We start from the raw sequence: 19,598 nt of genomic DNA, 5'->3' as shown, positions 1-19,598 counted from the left end.
TTACAATTACAAATACCTAATATTGCAGAGGGCAAAAGAAAAAAAGGATTGTTATTTATTAAGATATTTGACCCCACAAATGTATGTTGCCATAATATATTTCTACTGATAGACCTGAATAAAAGGTTAAGGAATGGGCATGAAAGCCTGAGGTCCAGCAAAAGTTGCATGATTGGAGGTGGTGACCAGTTCTGCATCTGGTAATCTTGTGAAAAGTGGAGGAAATGAAGTGTCACTTATCAAAACTTCCAAAGAAACTTGCCCTCTGGCTCAATTAAAGGCAACCTAAGCAGTACAGTCAAACCTGTCTATAGCGGCCACTCAAGGGACTGGTCAAAATTGGCCACTATAGAGAGGTGGCCGCTATAGAGAAAATGCTGATTAATTGACCACAAGCAATAAGTTACACATGGTTTTAGTACCCAATGATCTTAATTCACATACTACAGTACTATACATGTACTGCAATGACTATTACACTACATGAAAATAAAGAGGTTTTTAGTCGGGCGACGATACGGCCACTGTATGGCCAAACACGTCCCGGATCGTACATTGTATATCAGCCGTCCACCGTGGCCGTAATCGGCAGTGTTTCTGTATCTACGGGACAGGAAATCCTTCATTACGAATCCAAGGGACCGACTAAAAGTGGCCACTATGGCCAGGCGGCCGGTATGCAAGGGTGGCCGCTAATACAGGTTTGACTGTATTAGATTGTTAAAAGTGGAAATATTCTGAATAAGGCATTCTGTATAGTATTGATATCTAATGCACTATTTTAGCACATTTACATCATTATTTCATAAATTGAGCTGTTAAAAATGTCACAGAAACAAGTCACACGGGGATTCCTGCTCAAGGCCTAATTTCTTTGGGTTGCAATAATAAGGAATATCCTCGTGCGACTTGTCTCTGGGCTGTTTTTATTTAATAGCTCAAAGTAAGAAATGATTATGTGAATGTGAGAATACATTGCAGTAGATGTCAATATCATACAGATTGCCTTATCCAGAATATTTCCACTTTTAACGCTGTAATCTGTTCATGATGTGCACTCACATCCAACAAATTCTATATCATAATATAAATAAAATAATACATCTTTGATTTTGCTCTCTATAGGAGGGGTCTAGGTGCAGGGGCCAACTGTATTTGCCCTATTTTCATCGCCTGTTGTGCAATTCGACCATGAAACTAAACTCTGGCCGTCTTGAGACCAAGTTTGACTGTACAAGTTTGTTCGAAATTACTACTAATTGCTACTACTAACTCTACTTAGTTCTTGTCATTCTATTGGACTAGTCAGCCCCCAAATTTGTGAACGCCTACCAATATAATCTGTTCATTTTCTTATCGGTCCAAAATCCTTTCCACTGATCTTTATCAGGTCTGGTTTTATTTACTGGTCCAACAAAAAAAATGTCATCCATGTATTACAAATTAACATGGCCATAACAAATCAACAGTGAGATAATCAAGAAAACTGCACTAGCAAAACTAGGGAAACGTTATACAATGGGCCACTGTTGACCTAGATTTTACGCCAGCAATGTTGGGCGTGCTATAAGGGCAATTTAATCAGGCTAGTATATTAGTAGTAGTAGTATGTACACCATTTATCATGTGAGATTGCTCTATTGTTTATATGATCAATGTTCCACCTGCCCTAGATTGACTGGTGGGTGGGAGTTAGTCTCCAAGCAGATCCTACGGTAGCATAAGATGGTATCAAAAGCTGGCAGAGGAGTACAGAGCACCTTTTGGCTGAATACACTCCTTGGCCAGTTTGGTACTATCTTATGCCATTGTAGGATCTGCTTGGAGATTAGGTGGGGGTGAAATACTGTATCCCAAGCCCCCGATATCCTCCTGGTGGGTTTCAGAATTATGATAGACTGTAACTGAGATGTAAACAAGTATGAAAGAGCTATTTAAACCAGTATGAAGTATTTGATTCTACAGCTGCTGGGATCCCTGACAGGGGTAGGCAGTCAGCAGTCAGGTAGTCTTCACACCAAGCAGCCCTACCCTACAGGTACACACTCATCAGGCTGCACACTTCATGTCCGTCCTGACACACTCGAACCACGACCTGTTTCCTGGCAATTGCAATTTCGTGGCTAATGCAGCCACTGGCACTGTTCCACTGGAGCCGGCAAGTTCGCATCACTGAGGCGATGTCCACAACACCAAGTTTAGCAAATGAACTGCAAACTAAAATGTACTATTGTCTTTAAGCATCACTGCTACACTTAAAAACGTTATAAACCAAACTTAACAAAGTATGCCGTAGGTTACTTAAAGAAAATTTCAATCAAAATATGGATAACACAGTCATGTACATAGAGAACGTGATTGTTCATTCAATTTTTATCATGTAACACATTGCACATTGACATTTTCACATTAAATCTGAACATTATATTTCGAATAAATACGTACTTCACTCCTTCCCCACAAGTTTATCCATGACAGTTACTATGTATTCTTTCAAATATCTTCAACACATCTTCCAGGGGCACAGATAGATACAAGTATGAAATGATGTGTTAGACCATACATTGTACATGTATGCATAAAACCTTTGAAAAATTTATGTGCATGTACAAAAGTAACTTCTGAAAACTGGTCCCTAACTAATAATAATAAGGTCTTGTATATTTTTTACATTCCATGACATAACTCCATAATTCCATAACAGTGAAAACATATTTTGGTCAACATTCTTTACTATCCAACTTTTCAAAACTCTAAACAAGTCCTTAGAGAGGATGGCTTGAGCTGGCTGTGGGTCCATAAATAAATATTTATTGTTGGTTTTTGAGTTGACACTGAATCAAGTCATGATGACTTAACATTAATTTGTTGGGTGTCTGTCTATAGAGGTAGTTGTGTCTACTTGACATGTGAGTGTCCAGAGGATAGGAACACCATACAGTGGACAAGCAGACAGAGCTCTGAAGCTGTGGATGTGAAGAAAAAATACTTGTCAGTTGTATCCAAGTGACAACACTGTCAAAACCAACAACACTTTATTAATATTTTATCAATTTGTTTTAATATTGACAAATGTTAGAATATATTACACTGACACTCAGGCAGCATACAATGTAGCTGACTTCAAGAGTACACAATTTAGGGACAGACAGAAATGCATATTAGTAGTCCATGACAAATCAAATATCAAATCAAATAGGTAGGGTGCCAAGATGTCTTTTTAATTTGCAGCAGTCCTACTTGCATTACCAAGGGCTTGGTGTCTCCATCTGTAGTTATCAGTTTAGCCATAGTGGGATACCATAGGCCTTCCCCTGGGACATAATTCACATGTACTAGTTGTTTGCAAATTTAAAAAGAGGATTGACTAGTTGTGTGGCTAAGCTGCAACTATAGACATACTATGGCTCGAAATACTTTTTTCTGCATACCTTGTGCAGGTAACATTGAAATTTTTGCACCACTCTGAAGTTAGGAAGTATGGATCATACTAAAACTTCAAAAACTATTGCTATTTTTCCTTTAATTTATACTTTATACATGTAACTATAAGAGGTAACAGTCAATGCAGCTGATAACAATCCATATACGCCTACATCATAGGACATTTATATATAAAACCCAGTACATGGACCAGTGCAGATTGTATTTCAAGCCTTGCATTCTGTTTAAGCTCAGTAACTCACCTTGTAGCTGTGTAGATATCTGCAGCCACTGTGTCAACCACTCCACACATGTGTCTCTGGACCAGGATATGCTGTCCACTCCACGGATGTAGCACATCTACGGTACACATTCAACATGCAACATCAGTGTCAACATCTACGGTACACATTCAACATGCAACATCAGTGTCAACATCTACGGTACACATTCAACATGCAACATCAGTGTCAACATCTACGGTACACATTCAACATGCAACATCAGTGTCAACATCTACGGTACACATTCAACATGCAACATCAGTGTCAACATCTACGGTACACATTCAACATGCAACATCAGTGTCAACATCTACGGTACACATTCAACATGCAACATCAGTGTCAACATCTACGGTACACATTCAACATGCAACATCAGTGTCAACATCTACGGTACACATTCAACATGCAACATCAGTGTCAACATCTACGGTACACATTCAACATGCAACATCAGTGTCAACATCTACGGTACACATTCAACATGCAACATCAGTGTCAACATCTACGGTACACATTCAACATGCAACATCAGTGTCAACATCTACGGTACACATTCAACATGCAACATCAGTGTCAACATCTACGGTACACATTCAACATGTAACATCAGTGTCACCTTGGAGGCAAAAGCAACACTGTACACAGAGCATCCTTTTCTGCAAGTTAATGATAACTATACCGTACATTATTTTAATAACAATTTGACAGAGCCTGACAGAAAACCAGTTTCCACAACAATTCTTCACGTGACAGGGGTCCGTAATAGTGCGCGGCAAAAAAGTGATGAAAGGGTCTCGAGGGTCTGAGTTTACATTCAAATTTCTCATTATCTGCTGCGAAATAGCATTTAATTCTAGCATGGCTGAAAAGCATCACTACAAAACAGACATATTGTGAGACAATTGGTCAATAACATTTATGGTAAAAAAACAGAATGTAAAAGCAGACAGTAGTTGGTGACCTTGCGTAGCTCCTGTGTGGTGAGTGTACTGACCTTGCGTAGCTCCTGTGTGGTGAGTGTACTGACCTTGCGTAGCTCCTGTGTGGTGAGTGTACTGACCTTGCGTAGCTCCTGTGTGGTGAGTGTACTGACCTTGCGTAGCTCCTGTGTGGTGAGTGTACTGACCTTGCGTAGCTCCTGTGTGGTGAGTGTACTGACCTTGCGTAGCTCCTGTGTGGTGAGTGTACTGACCTTGCGTAGCTCCTGTGTGGTGAGTGTACTGACCTTGCGTAGCTCCTGTGTGGTGAGTGTACAGACCTTGCGTAGCTCCTGTGTGGTGAGTGTACTGACCTTGCGTAGCTCCTGTGTGGTGAGTGTACTGACCTTGCGTAGCTCCTGTGTGGTGAGTGTACTGACCTTGCGTAGCTCCTGTGTGGTGAGTGTACTGACCTTGCGTAGCTCCTGTGTGGTGAGTGTACAGACCTTGCGTAGCTCCTGTGTGGTGAGTGTACTGACCTTGCGTAGCTCCTGTGTGCTGAGTGTACTGACCTTGCGTAGCTCCTGTGTGCTGAGTGTACTGACCTTGCGTAGCTCCTGTGTGCTGAGTGTACTGACCTTGCGTAGCTCCTGTGTGGTGAGTGTACTGACCTTGCGTAGCTCCTGTGTGCTGAGTGTACTGACCTTGCGTAGCTCCTGTGTGGTGAGTGTACTGACCTTGCGTAGCTCCTGTGTGGTGAGTGTACTGACCTTGCGTAGCTCCTGTGTGGTGAGTGTACTGACCTTGCGTAGCTCCTGTGTGCTGAGTGTACTGACCTTGCGTAGCTCCTGTGTGCTGAGTGTACTGAGGCCCTCCTGTTGGATCCCCCGGTCCATGGCATGCACATCCTCCAGGTGTTTCAGCAGACGTCTCCTCAGCAGGAGTTTGGGCAGGTAGGGGGTCAGCAGCAGGGTACGACTCAGCCAGGCCTGGAATGGATGCCAGTTATCCCATTTTCTATACTCATGTATACATTTCATTCTACTAATAAAATTCCCAACATTTGTTGCCATATTTGCATAGAAGATGCAAATCAGTTCCTCATTTGCTTATTTGGTATCTGTTTATGTTCCATCCATCATAAATTACATTTAATGAAGTCCAGTTATGGAAAACAATGAAATTACACAATTTCCTTTATAGTTATGCAAAATAAGTCATCATTTGCATAACAGGTATATCATTCTAAACATCTTTGCCTATGCTATTTGCCTATGCTGTATGCCTGAAATGATGGAAATCTGTCATTCCTTTCAGATATCCTCTTTGGAATGGCTTGACAAAAATTCCCCTGCAGTTCCAAAATTAAACATTAGGGGGCTCAAAGTCAAACCTTGTACTGACATTGGAAGCTATCTGCCACCCAAATCTGTCAGGGATAAGAGATAACGTTACATTGAATAAAACAATGAAAATTTAGTGGTCGACCGTTAAAACCTCTGGGAATTTGCATTCTGCATTTTCACGAAAATGTTGCCTCTAGTTTGCTTTTGATTTTGTACATTTTGGTCTTGTACATTTCGGTGATGATTCTGTTTAACACTTGAACAGAAGGACCGATACAAAGGGAAATAACCATTGGCAACCAGAATGAGGGATATACATGCAGACAGGATGAAATTCAAAATGGCAACTGCTAACCACAGCAAAAGGATTGAGCTAGTGGTCAGTACGGAGGTTGGAACTCAGGCTATACAAAACGTTGGCCAATTCCGTATCACCCAATGTACGGCCCAACCGCAGGTAGGATTGGCCGATGGCCGAATTTTATTTATATCATGCCCACCAGAGGAAACTCTTGACAACACCATGTATTTCAAAAAAACAACTTGACATGTAACATACCAACTGTGTCCTGGAGAGTTTGTTAAAGTGCAGCCCAGGATGTGAGAATGTGGGACGGACCCTCATGATGGCTGCAGTGGAAGGACTCTCCTCTCTTAATGCCTGCAGGTGGAGCCACAGCAAGTCTTACATGATGGGCAATACATGTAGTTCTAATTATCAAATACTATCTATAAATTGTGACTGTCAGCAAAAATCAAGAGCTTGTACTTTTGAGTTGGCAGTTGAAACCATGCATGGTTGCATTACAAAAGCACCCAATACTGGAGATGAGTACTAGCAGGGGTACCTGGTACAGAAAATTCAGGACACACGGTCATGATTCAGGGCCAGGCCCGGGCCTGAATCTGGACCTGATTGTGAAAACGTGAACAGGCTCATAACAATAGCTCCATTTTGCTACAAAACAATCTGTTTGGTACGACTGTATTGCCTGAGTAATCTGGGGGTGAACTTGCACCAGTGCAAGTTGACCAAAAAATGTATTTCGAGTAAGGTATATTCAGGATTGAAAAAAAGATTGAAAATTTCTTTGAGTTGTCTATAAAATAATGCATAACCTCAGCATTCTGAAGAAGGATACAATAGAAAACTTACATTTGAACACAATTCTTGCAGTTTTGTTCTATTTCTGAAGTCCTCTACTCGATGTGCTTTTCTGTGCAGAGCTTGTAGAATGCTAGGGTAGTATGCCACTCTCTCCATGTGGTAACTGTTGAAGAAAGTCACTCTCTGCCCTGCTGACCAAAATTGCGAGCTCAACAGCTGTTTGGGATAAAAGTAACTGAAAAATGGAAATATCGTAATGTTAGAAAAATCAGCCTGCTTAACAAACCCAGATAACATTGCAAAAAGTCAACATACATTTTTTCATTCCTTAGTGCATTTGGGGCTACTCTTTAACCAATGAATATTGAAATTTCTTAGCAAACAAGAAATGATTCTAAAAGATGGTTAATTAGCTGATAAAAGTTTCCTGTGTATCTGTAACAGATTCATAAAGGTGGTGCCCATCTCCATTTCTGTAGCCCATGGGCCACACATTTGAGTAAGACACAACAGCAGAGGGCTGGTCCATTGGTAGTGATGTGTTTTTTATATCACGTTGATGCAGGTTAGACATCCAGGTAAGGATATGCCAAAAAGCAGTTACTCAAGAAACTGGGTACGATTTTGGAAAGGGTCAGACGTTTCAGATCCTTTCGTCAGTGACACTCGAGAGATATCCTTAAGCTTTTACATATCAGTTCATAGCTAGGACATGAAAACTTCTCCAACAAGATCTCTTCAGTGTCACTAATGAAAGACACCGGATGGCTGTCTGAAACGTCGGACAGTTTCCAAAATCATATCCAGTTGCTTGAGTAACAGCTTTTTGGCGAGTGTTAGAATTAGTTTGATTGATGAGTTTCACCACCTCACAATTACCATTGCAAAATTTCTGATCTTCTTCTACTACATGTATACACAATTGTACGCTTACTGCACATATTCTGACTGTGAAGATATCTTGACTGGTTATCATTATCAAAATGGTAACATGTCCAGTAAGAATTAGCATAAAAACACTGTTTCTTGATTTTTCTTGAATGTTCTGTATGTAAGAATATCTTTCTTTCCATAAGATAATACAAGAGGACAAGAAAAAGAAACAGTGAGTGAGTGAGTGAGTGAGTGAGTGAGTGAGTGAGTGAGTGGGTGGTTGAGTGAGTGAGTGAGTGAGTTTGTGAGTGAGTGAGTTAGTGAGTGAGTGAGTGAGTGAGTTAGTGAGTGAGTGAGTGAGTGAGATAGTGAGTGAGTGAGTGAGTGAGTGAGTGAGTGAGTGAGTTTGTGAGTGAGTGAGTGAGTAGATCATACTTACATGAGAGGTAACACCAGCAGCCATATAAAGGGCAGTGATGCTAACAGGAACACTGGTAATGTCTTCAGCACATCCAGTTTGAACTATAAGGAGGAACAAGAAATGCTTCCAAAAGTCACACAATCAGTAGGGGGGCATAATCTAATGGCTCCTTCTTTTGGCCAAAACTACCAACATATTATCATCCACAACTTTTCCAGTTTAATGCTGTCCACAAACTATCACACACATATGTACCCAAAAACAAAACCTTCTTGGAAAAGGTAACTATAGCACTGCTGACTATGCAATAGAATCCAGTGAAGAGCTGTGACAGGGCTCAAAATCCTTTTTTCTGCATACCTGCACTGGTGCAGATAACATTGAAAATTATCTGCACCAGACAAATTTTACCTGCACCACACACAAGTTTATGAAGTATGGATCATATCAAAATTGTTCAGGAACCATGGCTATTTTGTCCTTTATACTTTATAGGTGGTTAACAGTCAATGCAGCTAATAACAATCCACATACACCTACATTATAGGGTATTTATGTATAAAACCCAGTACATGTACCAGTGCAGGTTAGGTGCAGGTCAGGCTTTTAGCCAGGCATGCGTCAACGCGTCATCTGGACGCACTCTTCTTAGAATAACAAGAAATTTGATCCCCCTGGACGCCCTATACTGGGGAGAAAATCCTCTGACAAGCATGAAATTCTGATTGACCAGGGATGCTACCAGGTCATCTGTGGTCACAGTCTTCTACTGTGACATCTGTACCAGTATTCTTGCGTCTTGGATACCTTAGAATGCACTGTTTTAATTTAAAATCATCAAAAACTCGATCTGCACCATGGAAGGTGGATGCCCCCAGACCCCCCTACAATAGTCACTTACCGCAACTCACCATTAAGTTTGGACTCCCTATTATAAAATCCTAGCTAAAAGCCTGGTGCAGGTAGACACCAGAAATACCTGCACAGCTCCAATTTTACCTGCACTAACCTGCATATACCCAGTACATGGACCAGTGCAGGTTAGGTGCAGGTAGATACCAGAAATACCTGCACAGCTCCAATTTTACCTGCACTAACCTGCATATACAGGTAGTATTTCGAGCCCTGTCTGTGAGCTGCACCAGGAATGAAGAAATTACAAGTCTAGCATTTACCTGTCGACAGCAGTCCACCTCCCGCCACGTCAGCCTGGCGTAGCCCCTCCCCAAGGTGTGCTTGTGTCTCATGATCCCGGCTGCAGTTTTCCCTTCTCTCCAGGACTGAACAGCACCTGGAGAGGGCAGCAGGGCTCCAATTCATTTTTAGGATTTAGACTGCACTTCTTGAGACTACTTGGAAAGAAAGGGACCAGTGTCGCCGACCTAGTGTCTATCTACGTGTCCCTCGTGCGCCCAGTCCTCGAGTACGGTAATGTCCTCCTGGTAGGCTGTAGCAAGGACCAGGAACGCGCAATGCAGAGAGTCCAACAGCGAGCTCTACGGATCATCAGCCGAGCGGGCAGGCGCGATGTGCCCGACCTACCCACCCTCCAGTCGCGACGCGAGGATGCAGCTGTCAAACTTTTCACACAAATGTTGGATGTTGACCATCGCCTACACAACATGGTTCCACCTTCCAGATCAACTGCCACGGGACGATCACTGAGAAACAAAAACACTTTCTCCATCCCCCCAGCTAGAACTAAAAGACTTCAGAACTCTTTCTTGCACACAGCCATCAAGCTGTACAACAAGACTGTAGACACGTAGGTAGTAACAATGGCTACTTAACGTCGGAGATGTTGTTTACTACTTTATTTTTATATATACGTATTTTATGTTAAATTTCAACGCTATTCAGGCTGCTATTATGTCTGCTATGTTGAAATCAATAAAGGATGATGATATAAAGGATGATGATATAGGATTAGGTGCACTGGTGCACCCAAGCTAGAAAATTAAGTGCACCAAAAAAAATTGGGGTGCAAACATAAAATGAAGTACTACCTATGTGAAAATTCAAGCGTCCAAAATTGCCCAGACCGTCCAATAGCGTCCAAGCACATTTCAGACCTTCTGGACGCATCAATTGTCGTCCAAAACGGCCACGGACACATCGTGAGCGTCCGGGCCGTCCTGTCAGTTTTTATGGTGAACGCCCGGATGGCTGAGTGAGAGACCTTCCAATGCCATCTGAGACGGCCACTAATGGGGCTATAAAATACTTAGTCACCCGACGCCGGCAGACGGCTTGCGTCTCCTCTTATTCCCCACGGAAAACATGGCGTTTTAACATTGACGCTTGAATTTTCACATAGGTAGTAGAATATCACAATATCCTAATTGCAAACCTACTAAATTAGTAATTCCAATGGAGCTCTTAAGAAATTGGAAAAGGGATACTTGCTTTCAAATTGACATTTTCATGCTATTCCTGACATCCAGGCATTATAACACCAAATTTTGCCAACCAAAAGATCATGACAGTGTGGTCACGGAGATCAGCGAAGTTAAGAAAAGGTGCAAATTTAACATGTTCTCATCCCAGCAGTTATCATAGGAAGTACCAAAAACTCCTCAAACAAATGATGTCATGTTTTGAACACATGACAATCAGTGTTCTCATGTCCAGAGTCACCTGTGGAACCCAGAAGTTGGTTAGTGTGAAGCACTTGATGTTGGCTTGGATCGATGAAGTTCAACAAGTACTATGACAGGCATTCTATTATCTCTCTAACACATAGATGTCAAGAATATGGTGTTTACTAGTTTACTGACATCTTGACATACATAAGCCTATGAAAATAGTTGGGTGTTTGTATGCACCCACAGAAAAGATTGGGTGCACAGCTCCGATTTTGGGTGCCCCTGGGTGCACAGACGTAAACGCACATGACCTACCACAGTACCTCTCAGAGGTAACAAGCATTCAAACATTTTGGTGGTAACCTCAGTTAATAAGCAAAGTAAGGAATGGGTTCCAGAGCACTCGCCAGAACAGCCTGCATGCGCAAGGGGACGCAGGGCTTTTCCGGTGTTGGAACACAGGTTCGAACGAGCGTTTGAACCCATTCCATAATTCGCTCATGAGTAGGGACCAATCAGCACCTGCTTCCAAAATTTGGACGATTCCAGGCGTTAAGATGGTCCGCGTTCCCAGATGGAAACACAGAGAAGCGACTGTATATAGTGTACAATGAATGTCAGAGCTAGAAGTGACTGTTTATAAATTATAGTATATAATGCCGGAGCGAACTACTTTCCGGATGGTACCCAGGCTAGAGATAATGCATATTACATCATAACAGATTATGATTAAACAAATGGAAAGTCTTGCACTTCCGACAACAAATAACATTATTTATCACAATAATATTTAATAATAAACAGTAACTTACCATTTATAAATTGCACATACACCTTGCCAGCAGTAGGGTGTGCTCTCTGTAACAACTGTCCTATCTTGTCATTCAGTCTCACATACAGGGATAACATAGATGATGGTCCATTGTGCTGTTTGTCTCCTTGTCTGTCAGTTGAAATAGATCTCCAGCTGAGTGGAGAAAAATATCAATGATTAAGCAATCCTCTAATGTGGGCTCCTTGTCGGGTTAAAGTTCTAGGAGCAGTGAATTTTATGGGGTGGGGGTGAGTGGTGTCTACTGTAACAGCCATGCGAATCGGCTGATCAGCCTTTTCTAGCGCAGTGGTTTCGCTGCTGGTTTGTAATCTGCCGACCCGGGTTCGATCCCGGGTGTCGGCATGTTTCGTTCTTTCTGTTCCTCTAATTTCTACACTTGTATACCTCTAAATAATGTCAGAATGGACAACTTTAAACAGACACTAGGAATGTCTTCAAAGGGGATCTGTATGTCTTTTTCTGTGAGGTATACCCATCCTTTCTAGTGCTACAATTTGTGATGGAACCACTTCAAGACAATATTGTGTAATTATCTCATGATGTATGTTGGGGAGGTAATGTTCTAGGCAGTGCCTGTGTCTGATTGTGAATATAACTCGAAAATGGCCAAATGGATTAGTTTTATATTTGTTGTATTAGTTTTGTGTGACAAAGGTCTCGGTTCGAGAGCAGTACTAAAAAAAATTGGGAGCCAACACGAAGGGGGAAACCTATGTCTTATTTTCACGGATTTCTTTACGGTACGGTCAAAAGAAATTCCAAAACGGAACCAAAAGGCTATTGACAAGTTGTTCCCTGTAAATGGTAAACAAAAATTCTTATTTAAAGGCTTTATCTGTCAATAGCGGAAAATTGTCTGTCATGACAAAAACTGGTAACGTTAATGATTCCGAATTTGGGCCCCCTAGTGGCTTCCCTGGGTACTGCTGCATAACCATGGAGGTCTTTAACCTCCTTGTGTAGAACTTACGGTTTTAATATCATGTGTTCTGGCCATGCTGTGGTCACGATTTGTGATGGATGAATTCAATCAACGCATTATGAACACCTTAAATTCTTTAATGCATAAATAAGCCTTCTCGCATTAGTTAGGACGCATGTGCGGCGACATGAATTCTAGGTAATATGTCAAAGGGTAAGGCACACAAGAAGTAAACAGTCTTTGTCTTGACCATTGTTTCAATTTGCATAACAATATCCAGACGGGTTTTGTTTACTTTTCGTGTGCCTTACCCTTTGACATATTACCTAGAATTCCTGTCGCCGCAAATGCGTCCTAACTAATGTGAGAAGGCTTATACTTTTTATGGCGACAGCCCAGTAGTGACCTAGTATTCCGCAAACCCGAGAACATAACGGTTTGAATGACTTGAGAAACCACATCAGGAACATCATGAACAGGCGGGAATATGGAGTCTAACAACCACCTGAGATGAACCGTTGGACTTCTGCGCCCTTCCGGGACATGTAGGCTGACATGTCGGCACAGCGAGTTGTCCAGAGGAGCCCCACACCACCGGACATAGGCCCGCCCGAACCCCGCACAACAACGTAGCGCCATCTTGGTGAACTTTCACCCTGATCAAGGCGCCTTCTGATTGGCTGATTAAGGAAAAGAGTTATCTAATCTCCAAGCAGATCTATGGGGGCAAAGATATCATCCAAGTCAACAGTGCTTTACATAGCCGTTAGATATTGTCTTTGACTCAATCTGCCTGGACATTAAGAGCTACCCTCGCAGTCCATGGGGGTCTGTATTCAAATTGTCCTGATATGCGCCCAGTTCTCTAAACGAATATGAAGGCACACCAATTAATAAATCTAAAGTTATGATCTTCAACAAATCCGGGCGTGCGTTCCTCCCCCAAAAAAGTTCTTATTCGGACAAGGCAAATTGGACCTAGTCCCTTCGTACTGCTATCTGTGCCTGATTATTATATTACATCGTCGGGAAGCTTCTCCCTGGCCAAAAAACAACTTTCACTCAAAGCCCGTAACGTTATAAGCTTTTGTCTGTTTCCCCAAATTTGTAGTCTTCCATGAAGTCAATCATTTTATATGTATGCGAAATTTGGGAGACAGAGACCATAAATGACAGCTCTCAAATTGAAATTTCACATCAGGACAAAGTTGCAATAATACGTCTTGATCTATATAAATGGCACTTTTTTCAACGATCTAATGCTGGTGCCGATCGCGAGGATTTACTTTTGCGGTAGCGGGAAATGGAGTGTTCGCGGTGGTTTAGAGTTCGCGGTGAAGCGACTTCGCAAAAACCGCGATCATTCACTGTACCTGGCACGCTACCCTTGGTGATGTCCTTTCACTGACAGGCGGCGTGCAGAGGACTAGCTACCAATCCCCACCGCACGCGCACGAGCTGGCCCTCACTGTCCACTTGCCTAACAAGGGGCAAAATTTAGCGCTTCCCCGACCCTAACTCCGTGAGGCAAGCGGATAGTGGGGACCAGCGGGATAGTGGTATTAAAAAAGTTCGCGCGCGCGTCTTTTTTCCGTATTTTGGCTTTGTCAACATGTGTATTAGAAAGGTCTGTTTACAAAATTACAATTCAGTTGATCAACTAACGTTAAACATACGAATCAGGGTTGCTAGCGCTGACGTTATTGCGACAGACTGTAACGTTGCACTTAATACTGAAAGTTCAAACTCTGAGAATGCTTAGCACATGTTTAGTCAGATGCCAAATTGCGTTTAGTGCCCGTCGCGGCATGGAGGTGACAGAACTCGACCAGACGTCGACTTGTAGAAACTTCCCTCGTCACAAGCGCAAAGCTCGCTGGAAGACACGCCACACTTTGTCGATTCAGTACTAAAATCGTGCGAGATACGGAAGGGGCTGTCAAAGTTTTGTGAAAGGGTGCCGTCACACGTGCGTATATCTGTTATACATGTAGACCTTACGAAAGTCTCTGTACTTTTGCCGTGTCTTTATAAAGAATCTTTATCAAAGTTCGTATGAGGTCCCTATATATCACTTGGAAAAAGCAGAAATTAAACAAATATAGACACTCAGATAACATGCTAGAGAAGTTAGTTGGCCAAGGGAGTATGGCCTGCGACCTAGCTAACTCCTCTGGCATGTTATCTGTATATATTTGTCCAATTTTATTTTCCCAGCAACCTGTGGAGCATGGTGGGGGCTAAGAATTTCATACGAACCTCATACGGACTTGAATGTATACGCATGTGTGACCGCATCCTTCAGGTGCAGTCACACGAGCGTATATATCAAGTCCATATGAGGTACCTCACCTCATACTTTTAGGTAAGCGTACTGCCCCTACGGCCACATGAGCTACGGGACGAGTGAGTGAGTGAGTGAGTACTGGGCCGTGCTGAGCGTAAAACTGACACAACGATTGAGATGCGCGTGAGGGGTGTATTGTGCCCGTTAACACGTGTAAGTTCCGCATTGATGTTTTGTCTTGCCTTAGGTAAAGTTTGCGGCTGAAGAAATTTTTGTTTTGTTCTACCAGCTACACAATCGTGAGTAAAAAGGTTCGAATTTCGTTCCTCGTGAACAAGCCTAACAATTTTTAATCCTCGCTTGATTATCGACAGAACATCGGGGGTAGTACTGGTGAAAAAATTTAAAATATCATTCACAGCTCAGGACGCGATGTGCCGTGTTTTATGAAGAAGAAATAGAACAAGCTTGCTGACATTTTCGTGTAACATGGTATACGTCCATGACATACCCTGTACCAGAAACCAACTTTCTCCCAAAAAATTTTTTAAAAGGCATGCATAAACTCCGCGGCAGGGCTACTGTTGGTGGGGTGGTAGGAGAGTGGTTTAATCAAGTTATTGAAAAGAGGACGGACTGTAGGTAATGTTGTTGAATAGAAACGGCGAGTAGGCCGTATCCTGTGTTTATGGAACTCGCAGTTAGCACGGCAAACATCCAGTCCGTTTCTGAATAAAAAAGGCTTCTTTCCACGTCTTTGACTCAATCTGCCTGGACATTAAGAGCTACCCTCGCAGTCCATGGGGGTCTGTATTCAAATTGTCCTGATATGCGCCCAGTTCTCTAAACGAATATGAAGGCACACCAATTAATAAATCTAAAGTTATGATCTTCAACAAATCCGGGCGTGCGTTCCTCCCCCAAAAAAGTTCTTATTCGGACAAGGCAAATTGGACCTAGTCCCTTCGTACTGCTATCTGTGCCTGATTATTATATTACATCGTCGGGAAGCTTCTCCCTGGCCAAAAAACAACTTTCACTCAAAGCCCGTAACGTTATAAGCTTTTGTCTGTTTCCCCAAATTTGTAGTCTTCCATGAAGTCAATCATTTTATATGTATGCGAAATTTGGGAGACAGAGACCATAAATGACAGCTCTCAAATTGAAATTTCACATAATCACTTTTGTAAAAATATTCTTGGAGTTTCCAGAAATTGCAGCAACCTAGCATCTAGAGCATAGTTAGAGTCCCATTGATGTATTACTCCGAGTGGGCACACTAAAAGAGATCCGGGCCAAAAACTGAACGGCTACATGGACGCATGTTTTTAGCGGTGAGAAATTCTCTCTTAGCCAGCCAAACTGACCTCAAAAGTCAGATTGACGAAAGTTTGCTTGTAACTGTTGAAATTAGCAAGTAAATTTTGGCAGCCACGCGCTAAGTCGGAGGTACACAGCCCTGGGTTCTGAGTGCTGCGGTTGTACACTAAAAGGTAAAAAGTGCCTTTGGCGGGGATTGACTAGTTGCAGTTTGCTTTACTTTAAACAACAGGCACCATAGTCTGGGGGATATAGGTTCCTTTCTCGCCATATGTTACATTTATACCTTGCGTGGCTCTCAGGCCACGATGACGTCATCAGGCTGGACAGGTGAAGAACTTATTTCACCGCGTCAGGCGGTCAGACGGGCCTAGAGGCCTCGTCTTTCGCGCTAGGTCGATGCGGACGGGCGACGGGCATGTCTTGGGGCTAAAAGCCGGCGGTACTTCCTTGGTATATAAAAAATAGGAGTAAAAGAACCCCGCGCAATGCATTTCAATGGGGAGAGGTTCTTTTAAGCGCCCTTAAGAGCGGCGAGGCCATGAGCGGCCGCCAGGTGTCCCCAGCCATGCGCCTGGCCAAGACGCTGGGGACAGGCACCATAGTCTGGGGGATATAGCTTCCTTTCTCGCCATATGTTACATTTATACCTTGCGTGGCTCTCGAGGTATGTCCAGAAAAGGGGTAATTGTACGAAGTTAGTGTGTACGAACTTGTACGAACTTGTACGAAGTTAAAGGTAGATATAGGCCGTAATCGGTAAACTTCGGAAGTTTTAAGTGACGTCATCTAACTTTGTACAGGTAGGCAGGGTTGGTGTACGATGTACGATGTACGAACTTAAAAAATCTAACTTAGTACATAGGGGCAGGGTTGATGTACGATGTACGAACTTAAAAAAATCTAACTTAGTACAGAGGGGCAGGGTCGATGTACGATGTACGATGTACGAACTTAAAAAATCTAACTTAGTACAGAGGGGCAGGGTTGATGTACGATGTACGATGTACGAACTTAAAAAATCTAACTTAGTACAGTGGGGCAGGGTTGATGTACGATGTACGATGTACGAACTTAAAAAATCTAACTTAGTACATAGGGGCAGGGTTGGTGTACGATGTACGATGTACGAACTTAAAAAATCTAACTTAGTACATAGGGGCAGGGTTGATGTACGATGTACGATGTACGAACTTAAAAATCTAACTTAGTACAGAGGGGCAGGGTTGATGAACGATGTACGATGTACGAACTTAAAAAATCTAACTTAGTACAGAGGGGCAGGGTTGATGTACGATGTACGATGTACGAACTTAAAAAATCTAACTTAGTACATAGGGGCAGGGTTGATGTACGATGTACGATGTACGAACTTAAAAAATCTAACTTAGTACAGAGGGGCAGGGTTGATGTACGTACACAATGTTCGAGAAGAGAGAAAACTGGAGAGAGCAGGACTGCTGATCTTGTAAATTATCAAAAATAAATGTTCAACAAAAGATAAATGCAATACATGTTGCATTTTCAGTATTTTCAGACAAAACATCGTTATTCTACATGTTTCACATTTACCATGTGCGACAGGTGAAAGTAGAATAAAATGCTGCGTACAGAGTTAGCATAACCCACAGCATAATCAAAATATCTTAACTTCGTACATCGTACATCGTACATCAGGTCCACCCCATGTACGAACTTAGCATAACCCACAAAATAGAAAAATCTTAACTTCGAACATCGTACATCGTACATTAGGTCCGCCCCATGTACGAACTTAGCAAAACCCACAAAGTAGAAAACATATTAACTTCGAACATCGTACATCGTACATTAGGTCCGCCCCATGTACGAACTTAGCGTAGCTACGTCACAGATAATTGTCGACGTTTCCCGAACTTTGCCGACAGCGGTTGTCGGAAGTTGTCGGAAGCTAGAAGTTGTCGGAAATTACGTGTGACGTAGGCTGATCCAAACTTCGTACATTTCACCCATTTGTGGACATGTATGTGGCTCTCAGGCCACGATGACGTCATCAGGCTGGACAGGTGAAGAACTCATTTCACCGCGTCAGGCGGTCAGACGGGCCTAGAGGCCTCGTCTTTCGCGCTAGGTCGATGCGGACGGGCGACGGGCATGTCTTGGGGCTAAAAGCCGGCGGTACTTCCTTGGTATATAAAAAATAGGAGTAAAAGAACCCCGTGCAATGCATTTCAATGGGGAGAGGTTCTTTTAAGCGCCCTTAAGAGCGGCGAGGCCATGAGCGGCCGCCAGGTGTCCCCAGCCATGCGCCTGGCCAAGACGCTGGGGACAGGCACCATAGTCTGGGGGATATAGCTTCCTTTCTCGCCATATGTTACATTTATACCTTGCGTGGCTCTCAGGCCACGATGACGTCATCAGGCTGGACAGGTGAAGAACTTATTTCACCGCGTCAGGCGGTCAGACGGGCCTAGAGGCCTCGTCTTTCGCGCTAGGTCGATGCGGACGGGCGACGGGCATGTCTTGGGGCTAAAAGCCGGCGGTACTTCCTTGGTATATAAAAAATAGGAGTAAAAGAACCCCGCGCAATGCATTTCAATGGGGAGAGGTTCTTTTAAGCGCCCTTAAGAGCGGCGAGGCCATGAGCGGCCGCCAGGTGTCCCCAGCCATGCGCCTGGCCAAGACGCTGGGGACAGGCACCATAGTCTGGGGGATATAGCTTCCTTTCTCGCCATATGTTACATTTATACCTTGCGTGGCTCTCGAGGTATGTCCAGAAAAGGGGTAATTGTACGAAGTTAGTGTGTACGAACTTGTACGAACTTGTACGAAGTTAAAGGTAGATATAGGCCGTAATCGGTAAACTTCGGAAGTTTTAAGTGACGTCATCTAACTTTGTACAGGTAGGCAGGGTTGGTGTACGATGTACGATGTACGAACTTAAAAAATCTAACTTAGTACATAGGGGCAGGGTTGATGTACGATGTACGAACTTAAAAAAATCTAACTTAGTACAGAGGGGCAGGGTCGATGTACGATGTACGATGTACGAACTTAAAAAATCTAACTTAGTACAGAGGGGCAGGGTTGATGTACGATGTACGATGTACGAACTTAAAAAATCTAACTTAGTACAGTGGGGCAGGGTTGATGTACGATGTACGATGTACGAACTTAAGAAATCTAACTTAGTACATAGGGGCAGGGTTGGTGTACGATGTACGATGTACGAACTTATAAAATCTAAGTTAGTACATAGGGGCAGGGTTGATGTACGATGTACGATGTACGAACT

General features: G+C 42.8%; 1 protein-coding gene across 2 annotated transcripts; it reads right to left on the bottom strand.

The window, feature by feature from the left end:
• Positions 1–2,340: 2,340 nt before the first annotated feature.
• LOC118405833 (LETM1 domain-containing protein 1-like) lies at positions 2,341–13,398 on the bottom strand. 2 transcript variants are annotated; one of them, XM_035805631.1, is made up of 9 exons: positions 13,223–13,398; positions 11,773–11,927; positions 9,551–9,666; positions 8,394–8,476; positions 7,130–7,316; positions 6,533–6,634; positions 5,167–5,616; positions 3,687–3,783; positions 2,341–2,966 (listed from the first exon to the last, which is right to left on the bottom strand). In XM_035805631.1, the coding sequence occupies exons 1-9, from the start codon at positions 13,354–13,356 to the stop codon at positions 2,899–2,901; spliced, it is 1,392 nt and encodes a 463-aa protein (XP_035661524.1). In that variant the 5' UTR covers positions 13,357–13,398; the 3' UTR covers positions 2,341–2,898. The 2 variants fall into 2 exon arrangements, with proteins under 2 accessions (XP_035661524.1, XP_035661526.1); XM_035805633.1 differs by having other exon boundaries at positions 5,464–5,616.
• Between the last annotated feature and the right edge of the window lie 6,200 nt (positions 13,399–19,598).

This window comes from Branchiostoma floridae, chromosome 18 (assembly GCF_000003815.2).
Source record: "Branchiostoma floridae strain S238N-H82 chromosome 18, Bfl_VNyyK, whole genome shotgun sequence".
NCBI lineage: Eukaryota > Metazoa > Chordata > Leptocardii > Amphioxiformes > Branchiostomatidae > Branchiostoma > Branchiostoma floridae.
The sequence above is the reverse complement of the archived record's forward strand: the minus strand, read 5'-3'. Positions and strand labels throughout refer to the sequence as shown.

Coding starts and splice junctions, on each gene's coding strand:
- LOC118405833 (XM_035805631.1), bottom strand. CDS start 13,356: ATGGCGCTACGTTGTTGTGCGGGGTTCGGGCGGGCCTATGTCCGGTGG. Junction 8,477..9,550: donor AGGTGGACTGCTGTCGACAG/GTAAATGCTAGA, acceptor TCCTCCTTATAG/TTCAAACTGGATGTGCTGAA. Junction 3,784..5,166: donor GCACACAGGAGCTACGCAAG/GTCAGTACACTC, acceptor TGTGTACCGTAG/ATGTGCTACATCCGTGGAGT.